General features: G+C 50.4%; 1 protein-coding gene across 1 annotated transcript in view; it reads right to left on the bottom strand.

Moving 5' to 3' along the window:
- Positions 1–15997, bottom strand: part of LOC147646881 (uncharacterized) — a 450805-nt gene that overhangs the window by 284973 nt on the left and 149835 nt on the right. Inside the window, 1 exon segment of the mRNA XM_086872717.1 lies at positions 6167–6658. Within this exon segment, the coding sequence (XP_086728843.1) occupies positions 6167–6658 (492 nt within the window).

Below are 15997 nucleotides of genomic sequence, written 5' to 3'. Positions count from 1 at the left end.
CTCCCCCAATATTTCCTCCATTCCCCTCCCCCCAAATTGGGGTAAGAGAGTCTTTTTTTTCCTTTTTTTTTTTTATTTTTACCTTTCCCCCCCACCTTTTTTTTTTTTTCCTCTTTTTATTTATTTGCAATTAATTTTGAGGGGCAGGAATTTTGGAGAGAGGTCACCTGGGGTGACACGAAAAGTTGGGGAGACCCTCTTCCCACAAAAAATAGGAAAAATCCCAGGAATTCTGGTGGTTTTGCCCAGACCCAAGGTGTGAAAAATGTGAAAAAAATTATGTTCTCAGATTTTTGGTGATTTTGGGGGAGAGGGTTGCAATTTTGGGGGAAGGGTTGCTGTTTTTTGGGGGGTGTTCCCAGGTTTTGGAGTGGAATTGAGGAATTTGGTGGTTTGGGGGAAAACTTTGGAGCTCCTGGGGGGAATTTCGGGGTTTTAGGGCAGGAATTTTAGGATTTTTTTGTAACATTTGGGTGTTTGGGGGGAAATTTGGGGTTTTGGGGAGAACTTTGGGTTTTTTAGGGGGAGGATTTGGGGTTTGGGGTAAAAAAATTGGGGTTTTGGGGTGGAAAATTTGGTGAGATTGGGGGGAAAATTTTGGGGGGAGAATTTGAGTCTTGTGAGGATGTGGGACTTTTGGAAGATTATAGGGGTTTTGGGGGTATTTGGAAGGAATTTTTGGATTTTTTGGGGAGGAATTTGGTGGTTTTGGGGGGAAATTTCAGGGGTGCTGGCAGAGTTCTGATTTTGGGAAGGGGATTTGGGGAGGATTTTTTGGGTTTTGGGGGAATCTCCACTGATGGGGAGGAGTCCTGATCACAGTGAGGAGCTGCATTTTGGGGAGGCCAGAATTTGGGGAGGGGTCTCAGGGAGGATTCCTGATTTTGGGGTGGGATGTGGGGGGATTTTCCAGTGATGGGGAGGTTTCTTGGGGGTGGGATTTTGGGAGGAGTCTCATTGGGGGACCATCCTGAGCTGGAAGCAGGGGGGACGTTGGGAGTGGAATTTGGGGAGTGTAAGAAATGGAAATAATTTGTGCTAACTAAATTGTAACTATTTGGAAAGTTATTACTAGAAGCAATCAAGTGAATTAGTGTTGCAAGGCAGATGGACCCCTTTACAGATATTACATGTTAAAATTAAGATACCGGATGTAGTTTTGAGATAAGTAATGTCCCAAGAGAAAACTGACCATGAGATGGACAAAATTGGAATGACTTCAGGCACAGGCCTGAAAATTATGAAGTGTAAGACTAATTAGTGGAACACAATGCTTACTTACATAACACAATGCTTAGTACGCACACAAAACCTGCAAGGTTATCTGGAGGACAACAAGGATGAATGTAAGCCTTTGTCCAAAGACCACCAAAAGAAGACTGAAGACCCCCTAACAAAAAGTGAAACATGCGCCGTGAAGAACAGTGATGTAAAATTAAAGAATCGGAAATAGGAAGAGACTTACGGGAAACATTAATGAATATGTATAAGCATACAGTATATAAGTTTAGTTTGAATTGCTTTGTTTTATATGTGAGGTAGGGTGAGAAGTCCTCCCCATAACCCATTCAGTTTTGCTAGTGCTTTAATCATTCTTAATTATTGGCAAGCTATATTCATATCTATATATCTATATATCTATATATCTATATATATATATCTGTATGATATATATATATATATATCTGTATGTGTGGGTGTGTGTGCATATACGTGTGTATATATATATATATATATGAATATATTCACTAAATTGTACTCTTTTGCTAAATTGTATTCCTTTACATCAAATTGCTATTCAATCCACTAAATTGTACTCTTTTATTTAATTGTTTTCTTGTATTCAATTCACTAAATTGTATCATTTTTTTTTTCTTATTATTAAACTGCTGTTAACCCAATAGACCTAGTCGTCCAAATTTCAATTTCATTTATGACACTGCCCTTGGGTGAGTTACATCCACAGCGAGAGGGAGGAGGAGATGATCCCACCCATGGCTGCTGCTGGGTCCAGACATTTGGTGATATAAAGCTGAGCCAGAGCTTCAGCATCTCTCCCAAAATCACAGAATCACAGAATGCCTTGCCTTGGAAGAGACCTTAAAGTTCATCTCATTCCACCACTTGCCATGGGCAGGGACACCTTCCACTATCCCAGGCTGCTCCAAGCCCTGTCCAACCTGGCCTTGGACACTTCCAGGGATCCAGGGGCAGCCATGGATTCTCTGGGCAAGCTCTGATCTCTGCCCAGGTGAGCAGGGTCAGGACCCAAGGGAACAGCTGGAGCTGGGCCAGAGCAGGGCTGGGGATCAGCAAAAGCTTCTTCCCCCACAGGGGGCTGGGGCAGTGCCCAGGCTCCCCAGGGAATGGGCACGGCCCCGAGGCTGCCGCAGCTCCAGGAGCCTTTGGCCAGCGCTGCCAGGGATGCACAGGCTGCGATTGTTGGGGTGTCTGTGCAGGGCCGGGGGCTGGACTCCATGATCCCGATGGGTCCCAGATCCCAGCTCAGCCCCTTGTGCAGCTCTCACCCTTTGGCTCAGCCTTTGTGTCCCCTGGAGGCGCTGGCAGAGCTGATGGGGTGGGGCAGGAGCGGGGCAGCCCCGGTGTTCCTCTGGCAGTGACACCACAGCCGGGGCAGCCCCAGCGTTCCCCTGGCAGTGACACCACAGCCATGGCAGCCCCAGCGTTCCCTCCCTGGAGATGCTCCAAGGGAAGTGTCCAGAGCTGCATCCAGTCAGTGGAACTGAGCGGCCACTGAGCACCCCCGGCCTGGGCTGCTGTGGATTCCTCTGCAGACAGCTCAGGGAAGGTCCCCTTGGCCACCCACACAGTGCCACAGACAAGTGTCACACACAGTTACAGAGCTCTGCCCAGAGCTGACAGCAGGAATCAATTAAAAAATAAAAAAATAAAAAATTAAAACCACCAAAAAAAACAAGAAAAAGAGGACTCCTCCCAGCAGATCCTTTCCATCCTTCAGTTTTCACGTCTGCATGTGCACAAGACCTGGGGCTGCAAAAAATGAGGCTTCATTGGCACATTTGCAGGAAAAACAGGTTTAGGGCAGGTTATCAGCAGAACTGTTCTCAGCTGGGTGAAAAAGGCCCCTTTGGCAGCCGCAGGGCCATTGAAAATGCAGATCCTTAGGCCATGGGGGAGAAAAGGGCTCTGAATTCCCCTCCCTTGACACACAAACCCTGCTCCCAAGCTGCTCCCCACACAGGATTCTACTGGAAGACTGTGGAAAGCTGAGAGTTGACTTTGGCTTCTCCATGTTCCGTGTCCTAAAGCTGCCTGGGAGAAGAAATTTAGGGTCAACTCCACTGGCACAATCCCTCCTGGCCCAGGGCACAGCCCCAGGAAGGTCTTTGCTCCTCGCTCGGCCCTCCCTGAGGAGGCTGGCAGGGCTTGCAGTTTTATGGCATTTGTCCTTGCTGCCCCTCATGTCCCACTACCCCACAAAGAGCCCCGAGCCACCCGTGAGGGACAGGCCCTGCTGGGCCAGGCCTGGGCTCAGGGCTTGGCCTTTCTGCTTCCTCCAACCCAGCCAGGGCTGGCTCAGCATTGCAGTTCCCTGTGCTGTGCCCCAGGCTCGCTCGGCCCCTGCTGGAAAGGGACCTGAGGTACCTCGATCCCCTCGGGCAGTGCATGGGAGAAAACAACTAGCTTCCCAGGAGGGGGGAAACAAACTTTTACTTGCAAAATTTAGAGAATGAAGTACTTGGGAAATCATAAAGTGACATGGAATTACAGTAAAGCACTTCACAGAGCACTTACTAAGCAAACTCTAATCCATCCAACTTCAAGTTATACAGATTTGGAGAAAAGGAATTCAAGAGAAGAGAGAGGGACAGAGATCCACAGTCAGCCTTGGATCCAGCGCCATCTCAGCTGCTGTGAGCTCCGGGGCTGTGGCACATGTCAGTGTCTGTAAGAGACGCTTTCGGGGTGTGGACGTTCCGGGACACGGCAGAGACCTCTATAATCGAGTTAGATGTCAGTAGTTTATTTCAGGGCGTGGGAGAGAGAGAGAACCTGCTAGGAGCCAGCAGATGAAGCTCAAAGCAGGCTCAGAGGGAACAATACAAAAGGGAGTAAAATATGAATACATGAGTTCAAGACTTAAGATAGCTAAGAAAGAGAGTAACAGAACAGAAGTGAGAGAGCTGGGAAAAGAGCATAAAGAAGAGAAGTAAAAAGAGCAGGAAAAAGAGAGTAGAAAAAGTGAGGCAAGAGAGACAAGAGAGCGTAGCAAGAGAGCGAGCTCTCCTTTACAGTTGCTTATATAACCTATACATTGAATATTTTATTCCTTCACTAACCAATCTTTCTAAGTATACTAATACAGTAACATTTGTGTGTGACCTATAGAAATCGCTGCTTTTGCATATTTTTAGTTATCTCAGGGTCCTTCAGACCTTTCCTTATAAGGCTGGGAAGAGGGGTCTTAGCTTAGTTTTACTGGGGGAAAGAATGTGTTCTGGCATACCAGACCGGCTTCTTTGAATTATTCAAACTGTACTTTCATTTGTATTTCTTCCTTAGCCTTTCTGGCTAAGGAGTCATCTTTATAATTTCTTTCTAATTCTACCTTCCCAACAAGTGTCACACCCGTGTCACAGCCTCACCTGCTGTGGTTCCTCTCCCAGGTGGGGTTTTTGGGGTGCCAGGGGCTTGGCAGCCACTTTGGGGCTGGAGCAGAGGCTGCAGTGGCTGGGCTAGGGCAGAGACTGCACCACCCATTCAGAACTTGTTCTGCCCCCCCAAACACACACTGGAGATGTCTGGGACCATTCATCATTTCTCTGCTCTCCAGCACCAAGGCAACGCACTCTGGCTGCAGCTCTGAGCTCATGCCCATGGCAACTACCCCTGACAATGGGGCTCCATGGAGCTGCTCTCAGGAACCCCCCAAGAGCTGGGGAGTGCCCCAGAACTGCCTCAGAAATGTGGGATACCCCAAAATCTCTTCAGGAATGTGGAATATCCAAAAACTCACTCAGTAACGGACACGCCTTCCCTTCATCATTCCCAAACTTTGGCTGTCTCATTGCAGGCCCCACTCCATATCCCCAATCCCAACCCCAACCCATCCCATCCCTGCTGGACATCAAGACCCCCTTCCCAAGCCTGATTTCCCCCATTTCACACCTCCCAAACTCCATCACACCTATCCTGCCCCACCCAATACCCATGTCACACCCCTGATCTGCATCCCACTTCGCCCAATCCCCTTCCAACCCCATTCCACCTGATGCCTTCAGAAGGCTGACCTAGAACAGAGGCTAGACAGAGTTAAGAATAAAGTTTATTAAAAGGTCTTAAAGGATATACCTTAGGCAGTACAAGAGCCTGCCCAGGGCTACACCCCAAATGGACCAAAAATGGTCAAAAAAACCCAAAAACAAACAACTCATCACGAGGTCTCACATTTTTGTAAGTTGAGGTCCATCTGCATATTTGGGTTCATGGTCCAATTATAGCTTCAGATGATGAAGTCCTGTCCTTGTTTTCTCTCTTCAGTCCACCCTTGTTTATGCTTTTGAGCCTGCAACTTGTAATGATTGTCCTGGGTATCAAGCTAGAAAAGGAATTGTTTTGTCTACCTACTCTGTGAAGAGAGCTCACTAACACTTAATATGAAGTTCAAAACTACAAACCTAGACAGTGCAAAATATGAAAAATTTAAAAGCTAAAACTTAAGGCATCACACCCGGAGGGGTTGTGGAATCCAATAGTTTTGAGTGGCACTGTGCAGTTTTCAGTGGCATTGAGTGGTTCTGAGGTGACAGATAAAACTCTCGTTGCTTTGAGTGCCAAAAATGGAGAAAACTCCACCAAATAGCTCCACAACCCCCAAGTATTGCCCTGAATACCAGATTACCTTGAAGCACTAGTAAAATGTGAGGCTCTAGATGCCTTTGATGAATTTATAGACTTTTACCCCAATTTTGACTGTTTTAAAGGGATAAAGATGAATCAAAAGATAATCGGAACAAAACAAAAGGACCACCAGCCCAGTGTCTTCCTAACACAGATCACTGGGAACGTGGGTCATCAGGGCTCTGCCCAACATGGGGCCTCTGATGGGGGATGGAGCTGGAGCAGCACATGAAGCTCTTCCTGCACTTGGGGCACTCGCAGGGCTTCCCTTAGTGGTGCCTCTGTTGGTGTCTGGTCAAGTGAGAGCTCTGGGTGAAGCTCTTCCCACACTGGGGACACTCATAGGGCCTCTCCCCGCTGTGGCTGCACCGGTGGGAGATGAGGTGGGAGTTTCGCTTGAAGCCCTTCCCGCAGTCAGGGCAGCGGAAGGGCCTCTCCTCTGTGTGAATCCGCTGGTGCACGAGGAGAGTGGAGCTGATGCGAAACCTCTTCCCACACTGGAGACATTCATAGGGCCTCTCCCCAGTGTGGATCATCTGGTGAATGGTCAGTTGGGACCTCTGGCTGAAGGTCATCCCACATTCCTCACACTCATAGGGCCGTTCCCCAGTGTGGGTCCTCTGGTGGATGGTCAGGTAGGAGCTGTTTCTGAAGCTCTTCCCACACTGGGGACACTCACAGGGCCTCTCCCCAGTGTGGATCCGCTGGTGCCTGACAAGGGTGGAATTGTGCTTGAAGCCCTCCCCACAGTCAGGGCAGCAGAAGGGCTTCTCATCTGTGTGAATCCGCTGGTGCACGAGGAGATGAGAGCTCCTCTGAAACCTCTTCCCACACTTGGGACACTCGTAGGGCCTCTCCCCAGTGTGGCTGCGCTGGTGACGGATGAATTCGGAGTTGCAGCTGAAGCCCTTCCCACATTTCCCACACTCATAGGCCCATTCCCCAGTGTGGATCATCTGGTGGCGGATCAGTTTGCTGCTCGAGCTGAAGCTCTTCCCACACTCCAAGCACTTGTAGGGCTTCGCCCCATCCTGAAGCTGCTCATGGACCACCAGCTCAGAGCCCCGGCTGGATCTCTGGTCACCTTCCCTGCACAGGGTGGGTCTTTCCTCCTCAGAGCACCCTGGGATGGGTTTGGATCCCCTCCTCCTGCGGGATCTCCAGGGCTTTTCCTCCCCATTGGATTCCCGGAATGTGGAGCCGCTCAAGTCAGCCTCTTCCATGACGTTTTGCTGTGAAGATTTGTCCTCCCTGGTCTCCATCCTAAGTTCCTTGTCTGGGGGAGGAAGGACAAGGAGAGAATAAAATTTGCCTCCGTGCCAGAGGGAAGGGGAAGGAGATCCCCGCAGTGTGTCCCTGGCAGGACGGTGTTGGCAGCGGGGTTGTCCTGCAGCCGGGGCCAGGCTGGGCTGGGAGATGGAGCAGGAGAGAGGGGGAAAGGGGCACTGACTTCCTCCTCACCTGCCTGGGTGTCCTGGGGCATCTTCCTCTTCCTCACAGCCTCCTTCTCCATCCAGACAAGATTTGGGATTGGAAAATCCTGGTTTGGGAGTAAACAAGGAATGAGCACAATGAGTTTGAATGTCCCTTGGCCCAAGTCCCTCTCTAGAAGCCACTGGATATCTGAGGTGTCTTGGTTTGAAAGGACAGGTGTTTGCTAGGGAAGGCAGAAACCTCCACTGAAATTGGTAAGAATGTAAGCAACACCCCCCTCCGAATTATTATAATCTTGATATCAAAGTGCTCTCAAATATTGATATAGGAAGATAGATAACAGTTATTTACTAAAGAAAGGAAATGAAAATGCAGCAGTACAAAAAAAAAAAACAACAAACAAACCAACAAAAAAACAACTCACTGAGAGAATCAGAATACAACCTGACACCCTGTTGGTCAGGGTGTTGGAAGCAGTCTTATCCAAATTTAAGATTAAATGGTGGCTGCAGTCCACATGGAGTGACAGATGTGGTTCTGTTGAAGCAATGATCCCATAGAAGGGTGTAGCTTACCTCTGAAATTCTGGTGCTGTAGATGTGTCTTCTGTCTCCTCTGGGATACAAGTGGAGAAAGACTGCCTGTGGTGTTCTGATGCTCAGATTATATCTAGGCAGGAATGGCCCAGGATGCTCCTGGGTGGAGCATCTCACAATGGAATGTTGTCATTTTATCAGTATTGCAGTGAGACTCAATGGCCCATTACCAGAAGCTATCCCCCTGGGGGGAGGATGGGTGGTGGGAGAGATAAAGAAAACTGCCTCACCAGGTTTTAACAGCTGGCCCATTAACAGGAGATATCCCCCAGTTATGAGGGTTGGGTCATGGAGGAGATAATGAAAACTGCCCCACCAGGTTTTAAAAGATGGTGATAGAATACATACTTTTGGTTACATCTTGCATTGCAACCCAAGACATGGGGTCCATAAAAACCTCCCAAACACCAAGATTCAGCCCTGAAAATGCCTTCCACGAGTTCCCCATCTCTGGTCTCCCTCTTTTGGTGTTCATGGTTTCCTCCTTGTCCCAGCTGCTGGGGATCACACTTGTACTGGGGGTCCTCTGTCTACTCGGTCCCTGACCTCTTCAGGCTGCTGGGAGTGCCAGGAATTTGAAATGTTCCCCCTATTTCTATCTCCTCACTTAGGGATGCTGGTATCCCCCAGTATCCCCCCAAGGGGCATTTTCCACTCAGCTCTGGAGTTCTTCATTCTCCAAACATCCTCCCCAAAAAACCCAACCCCTGAGGGACCCCTCAGGATATCTGGGCCGAGCTCCCCCTCCCCAGGCACCTGTCGGATTGAGGGGTGGGGGATGATGATCCCACAAGTAGGGGGCTATGAATTCAGGGAGTGCTCAACCTCGTGGTTCCTTCTATTTTTCCTGATCCACTTTTGTCCCTCCTTCAGGCTGAAGAAGCTGCTCAAGGAATCAGAAGCAAAACTCCAAGACCCTTGGAGCTTCAATCGGCCCCACTGAGGGCAGGGACTGCCAAAGGCTCCCCAGGCACTGGTGAGAGCAGATTCTGGAGGCCAGGATTGCCGGGAGCCAAAGGCTCTGAGCAGGGAACTGCAATGCTGAGCAAGCCCTGGCTGGGTTGGAGGAAGCAGAAAGGCCAAGCCCTGAGCCCAGGCCTGGCCCAGCAGGGCCTGTCCCTCACGGGTGGCTCAGGGCTCTCTGTGGGGCAGTGGGATGTGAGGGGCAGCAAGGACAAATGCCATAAACCTGTGTGACATTCTAGATCCTTATGGTACCAAGGGGCCAGTGGGACACTGTGGGAAGTTGTGGAACCAAGGGGATCATTTTGGCACTCTTGGGCCCATAGAACCAAGGAACCAGTGGGACACTCTGGGGCCTTATGGAAACAAGATGCCACTGTGAGCCTGCAGGGCTGTAACACCCCAGAACACTTCAATGCTGGTGGTAACCAAAGGTTCCTGTGCTTGAGTTTAGCGCACAGGAGGAACACCAACCAGATATTCTCAGAATGGACAGATGCAAAGAATATTCTTGGTAGGAAGGGACCCACAAGGACCATCAAATCCAATTCCTAAGTGAATAGCCCCACAAGGATTGAACCCACAACCTCGGTGATGCTGGCACCATTCTCTGACCAACTGAGCAAAAAGGTCAAAATGATACAAAATTTAACTGGCAGAACATAGACAATCATGGAACTATGCAAAGGGTTTAATACAACATTAAACTGAACATACAACTCTTACCATAGCATTAAGTTTACTAACTTTAACCATTTAACCTAAAAAGTGTAAACCCTTAAGATTTTGGGTAACATTAAGATATCCAAAAATTTTCCAGGTACGTAGGATAAGAAGGAGAAGAAAAAGAGACCAGAAAGACAGAAGATCTACAGAAAAACATTTCCAGGATGATCCCGGCCACTCCCAGTACAATTGCAGTCACTCTCAGGTATGAGCTGTTGCACTCAGTCACTCCCAGTATGGTTCCAGTCAACCCCAGATCCTCCCAGCATGCTTCCAGTCATGGCCAGCACCTTTCCATTCCATTTGCTCCCAGTAGGACCCCAGTTAGTTCCACTGGGATCCCAGTATGACCCCAGCATGGGCACAGCTGCTCCCATGATTATCCAGTGTGGTTCCAGTTGCTCCCATTTACCTGCACTGTGGTTTCAGTCTCTCCCAGTCTATCCCAGTCACTCTCAGTCACTCCTCAGGTGCTTCCAGCCTGATCCCAGTTGCTCCCAGCCACTCCCAGTCATCCTGAGTGCAGTTACAGTTGCTGCCAGTATGGTCCCAGTCTTGCCCATCATGGCCCAGCTGCTCCCACTGTGTTCCTGGCAGGATGCCAGTTGCCCTCAGCATGGTTCCAGTTGCTCCCTGTTCCTCCCAGTGTGATCCCAGTTGCACCCAGTTGCCCCCAGTATAGTCCCAGTCCCTCCCCAGATGATCCCAGCCGCTCCCAGCATGGTCCCAGTCACGCTCAGTTGCACCCAGTGCAGACACAGTCACTCCTACTTGTTCCCAGTTGTCTGCAGCACAGGGTCCCAGTTGTCCCCAGCACAGTTCCCATTGTTCCCAGTGTGTTCCCAGTCATCCCCAGTATGGTCACAGACACCCCCAGTATATCCCATTTGCCCTCAGCATGTCCATAGCCATTCCCAGACACTCCTAGTAATCCCAGTCAAGTGCTTCTTATCCCAGTATGATATCAGGCCCAGTATATCCCAGCTGAGCATTCCCTGAATTCACAGCCTCCCATCCGTGGGATCGTCACCCCGCCATCCCACAGGTGACTGGGGAGGGCAAGCTCGGCCCAGATATCCTGGGGGGTTCCTGGGTTGCGTTTTGGGGCGGGGGGGATGTTTGGAAAATGAAGAACTCCAGAGCTGAGTGGAAAATGCCCCTTGGGGGGACATTGGGGGTTCCCAGTGGCTGCTGCTGGCAGAGGCAGTCTTGAGGAGCAGAGCTCTGTGACCCCCAGGACCCCAAAGTGGGGAGTCCAGAGAGGGGGACAGCCGCGATTCGCGGGACCCTCAACAGCCTGGAGAGGGGCGGGGGGGGGGAGGGAGGTGTCTCCACGGACCCCCTGAAACCCCAAGAAGAGAATAAGGGGAGCAGGGACCCTGGGACCCCAAAAACTTCCAGCATCCCTAAGTGTTGAGATGGAAACAGGGGAAATTTTTAGATTCCTGGCACTCCCAGCAGCCTGAAGAGGTCAGGGACTGAGTAGACAGAGGACCCCCAGTACACACATGACCCCAAGGAGCTGGGACAAGGAGGAAACCCTGAACAGCAAAAGGGAGAAAACAGAGGTGGGGAATTCCTGGAAGGCATTTTCAGGGCTGAATTTTGGTGGTGTAAAATTTTTATGGACCCCATGTCTTGGGTTACAATGCAAGATGTAGCCAAAAGTATGTATTCTATCACCATCTGTTAAAACCTGGTGGGGCAGTTTTCTTTATCTCTTTCATCACCCATCCCTCATAATGGGGGGGATATCTTCTGTTAATGGGCCAGCTGTTAAAACCTGGTGAGGCAGTTTTCTTTATCTCTCCCACCACCCATCCTTCCCCCAGGGGGATATCTTCTGGTAATGGGCCATTGAGTCTCACTGCAATAGTGATAAAATGACATCAGCCCATTGTGAGATGCTCCACCCAGGGAGAGGAGCCAAATTTGTGGGAAGTTTGTGGAATTTCCTGGGATTTTTGTGGAATTTTGAGGGATTTTTACGAGACTTGAAGAATTTTGAAAGATTTTTCTTCCATTGTGTGCAAATTGGAGGAGATTTTGTGGGATGTTTCTGGAATTTTGAAGGGGTTGTTGCTTACATTTTTATCAATTTCCGTGGAGGTTTCTGCCTTCCCTAGCAAACACCTTTCCTTTCAAACCAAGACACCTCAGATATCCAGTGGCTTCTAGAGAGGGACTTGGGCCAAGGGACATTCAAACTCATTGTGCTCATTCCTTGTTTTCTCCAAACCAGGATTTCCCATTCCCAAACCTTGGCTGGATGGAGGAAGAGGCTGTGAGGAAGAGGAAGATGCCCCAGGACACCCAGGCAGGTGAGGAGGAAGTCAGTGCCCCTTTCCCCCTCTCTCCTGCTCCATCTCCCAGCCCAGCATGGCCCCGGCTGCAGGACAACCCCGCTGCCAACACCGTCCTGCCAGGGATGCACTGGGGGGATCTCCTTCCCCTTCCCTCTGGCACGGAGGCAAATTTTATTCTCTCCTAGTCCTTCCTCCCCCAGACAAGGAACTTAGGATGGAGACCAGGGAGGACAAATCCCCAGGGCAGAACCTCATGGAAGAGGCTGTTTTGAGCAGCTCCACAGCACAAAAATCAAACGGGGAGGAAAATCCCTGGAGATCCCGCAGGAGGAGGGAATCCAAACCCATCCCAGGGTGCTCTGAGGAGGAAAGACCCACCCTGTGCAGGGAAGGTGGCCGGAGATCCAGCCAGGGCTCTGAGCTGGTGGTCCATGAGCAGCTTCAGGATGGGGAGAAGCGCTACAAGTGCTTGGAATGTGGGAAGAGCTTCAGCCGGAGCAGCAAAATGATCCGCCACCAGATGATCCACACTGGGGATTGGGCCTACAAGTGTGGGAAAAGTGGGAAGGGCTTCAGCTTCAACTCCCAACTCATCATCCACCAGTGCATCCACACTGGGGAGAGGCCCTACGAGTGTCCTGAGTGTGGGAAGAGGTTTCAGACCAGCTCCAATCTCCTCGTGCACCAGCGTATTCACACAGATGAGAAGCCCTTCTGCTGCCCTGACTGTGGGGAGGGCTTCAAGCACAGCTCCACCCTCGTCAGGCACCGGCGGATCCACACTGGGGAGAGGCCTTTTGAATGTGGGGAATGTGGGAAGAGCTTCAGCCCAAGCTCCAGCCTCAGTACCCACAAACTCATGCACATTTGGGAGAGGCCCTACGAATGTCCCCAGTGTGGGAAGAGCTTCTCCAGGCACTCTCACTTGATCAAACACCAACAGAAGCACCAGTAAGTGCCTCCACCAAGCCCTGCTAAAGCCCCAAATGCAGCAAGAGCTCTGTCCATGGCTCCAGCTCCAGAGGATCCATGTTGGGAAATGACCTGGTGACTTCGTGATCCATGTTCCATGTGATCCATGCTGAGAACACCCCTGTACCTTTTCCTGCCTGTGGCAATGACATGATTTGGGATCAAAGAATGTGAGGGTATGGCCATGGCCCTGTCATTATATTCAATCCCATCTCAGGTCATTGCCAGGGGCAGGAAAAGGACTCACCAGAGGAGAAGGGTGTCATTTCCTGGCAGGAGGAAATACATGTCCAGGAAGAGCCAGTAGGTGGTGTTTAGTTTTCCCTGTAAATAGTTTGTCTTATCCCTTCTGTAATCCAAATTGTTTCTCTTCCTGTTTGTTCCTTATCTTTTTTCTATTCTCAATAAATTGTTCTTATCCGAGCCTGGGATCTTTGCCTTTTGTGTTTTCCATGGGAGGCGGGAGGGAAGTGAGCGGCAGCGCGAATTTAGCGGGAGCAGGAAATTGGGGAATCCCATTCATGAAGCCCAGCCCGTGGAATCCGAGCATCCCAGCTGGTGCCAGGCCTGGTTGCCGTGGCAGCAGCCTTGAGAGCGGGTCCCTGGCTGGGGGCTGCAGGAACCTCTTCCCTCTGGTGCCCAGGGACAGGAGTGGAGGGAGCAGCTGGAGCTGAGGCAGGCAGATTTAGGCTGGATGTGAGGAAAAGGTTTTTCCTCCGAGGCTGCTGGGGCACTGAACAGGCTCCTCAGGGAAGGCTCCCATCTCCAGGGCTGTCTGAGCTCCAGCAGCGTTTGGCCAGTGCTGCCAGAACCAGAGCCTGGGCCAGGGCTCCTTCACCCTGTCGCAAACGAGGGCTTGAGAGCGTTTAAAAAATCCCTGGCAAGGAAGGAACAAAAACAAGATTTAATATTAAGCACCAGCAGCACAAAGTTCCTTTGCAAGAGTCACTGTAGTCCTGACTGGACACTTCAGGCACAGCAAGGAAACAAAGCAACAACAAAACCAAAGAAATTCCAGGCAACTAAACCAAAAATGAACCCAGAAGTGTCCGTGTGTGTATATGTGTGTGTGTGTGTGTGTGTGTGTGTGACAAAAGGACAGTGAGAGCAAGGATAAAAGTAATACAGCCTAAAAGATTAACAGAGCTCAAACTTAACAGGACTTAACTGATACCTTAACCTTAATTGATATCCCAAACATCACAATTTAGCAAAAGAACAGTATTTACTGTATTTAACCTAACTTATATGACTTAGCAGTTTAGCAGATGAATAATATTTAACAGTATTTAACTTAGCTTATAATATATATAAAACATTACAAGTTAGGAAAAGAACAACACTTAGCAACATTTAACTTAGCTTAGACCTCATGACTTAACCTCACTTACAGGCCTGACTGACTCACATTTCCAAGGCACTCCAGCTCCTCCGACAGCAGCATTTCTGCCACATTTGCCAGGGCACAGCACTGGTGTGTGCACACAGACACAAAGAGGCAGTGCAAGGCAGCTGTGAGAAATTCCCCTGCAGGGCAGGGAAATGCTCCCTGGCATCTCCCCAGTGGGCAAGGGCTGAGCCTGGAGGAGTGGGGGGATCGGCCCAGGCTCCGTCGCTGTTCGGGGACGCCCCGAGTGCAGCAAACGGGAGAGTTCCCGGCTCACAGAGGCCCCACTCCGAGGGAGGTGGCTGGCCCAGGAGAGCTGCAAGGGGCTCCTTTTGGAGCGCTGTTTGTAGGGCCTCAAGAGAGGGGCTTCAGGCACAGCAATGTTTCATCTTGGCCGCTCTTGGCATCGACAGCTTTCTTTGCAAGGCTGAGAACAGGGATGTTGTGCCATGGAGGGAACAGAAACAGTTCCCAGGGCTGCTCCTGAAGCAAGCAGGAGCTGCTTGGGCAGCAGCAGTGCCTGGGAGCAGACAGTGTTTCTGATGAGCTGCAGAGGAGCTGAGCCCAGGGGCTGTTGGCCAAGGCCCAGGCCCAAGGAGCATTTCTCAGCTGGCAGGGCGGCCTGAGAAGGGCAGGGGGGAATGCACCAGCACAGGGCCCCATGGAACCAAGGGACCATTGTGACACTACAGGGCCCAATGGAACCAAGCAGAACATTCTGACACTGTGGGGCTCCATGGAACCAAGGACCCATTGTGATACCACGGGGCCTCATGGATCCAAGGGAACCAGAGTGACCCTGGGGGGCTCCATGGGACCAAGGGCCCATTGTGACATTTTGGGACCTGTGGAACCACAGAGACCATTGTGACACTGCAGGGCCCAATAGAACCAAGGGAACACAGAACAGGTCTGGCTTGGCCTGACTTGTGTGGCTGACCTGGGCCTCTTGAGGATCACTTCTCATCTGCTACTAGAACACTGGGGCTCCATGCTTTCCTTGCTATGAAAAAGAACTGTCCTTCTTCTCTAGGCACCAAAAACCAGAATTGGGATTGCATCTCCAAATTTCCTGATATTCAGCAGTTTTCCCATAGGAATATTGCCAGGAAAATTCTGCTCCCAGATGAAGTCTGCCATTATTGGCAAATCTGGCTGGCCTTGGCCTCCTGATGTCCATGTCTCACTTGCCTTCCAAACCCTGGGGCTCTGTACTTCCCTCCAATGAAAAAGAACTGACTTTCTCAGCCAGGTATCCATGGCCAGAACTGGGATTCCACCTCCAACGTTGCCTGTTGTGAGACTGGAGGAGGTTGTTGGCTGGAAACATCTTGTCTGTGGGGAAGGAAGGGGCAGGTCCAGCCTTGTCCTGCCCTGTAACCCCAGCACTGCACTGCCCTGTAACCCCAATCCCCCCAGAGCCTCTCTCCCAGCCCAGCAGTGTCTGCCAGTCCCTGGCACACCAAAGGCAATGCTCCACACCCACCTCTGGAGCACCCAGCCCAGCTCCTGAGTGACCAAATGATGGGAAATCCCACCTGGGGAAAGGGCCCAGGAAGACCAAGGGGAATTTAAGGCTGACCACAAGGCAAGAACAAGTCTTGACCCTACATCCTCTTGGAATTTCAATCTGAATGCTGCTGGAATCCAGGAGTTGGTATCTCTGTGTGTGCTTCTCTAAGGTTTTGTTGTCTTTCTGTCTTTCAGTGTCTTCTTCTTCTATTTCTATC

Source organism: Cyanistes caeruleus, unplaced genomic scaffold (assembly GCF_971803275.1).
Source record: "Cyanistes caeruleus unplaced genomic scaffold, bCyaCae1.hap1.1 HAP1_SCAFFOLD_76, whole genome shotgun sequence".
In the NCBI taxonomy this organism is placed as follows: Eukaryota; Metazoa; Chordata; class Aves; order Passeriformes; family Paridae; genus Cyanistes; species Cyanistes caeruleus.
Note: the sequence above shows the minus strand (reverse complement) of the source record. Positions and strands in the feature narration are given on the sequence as shown.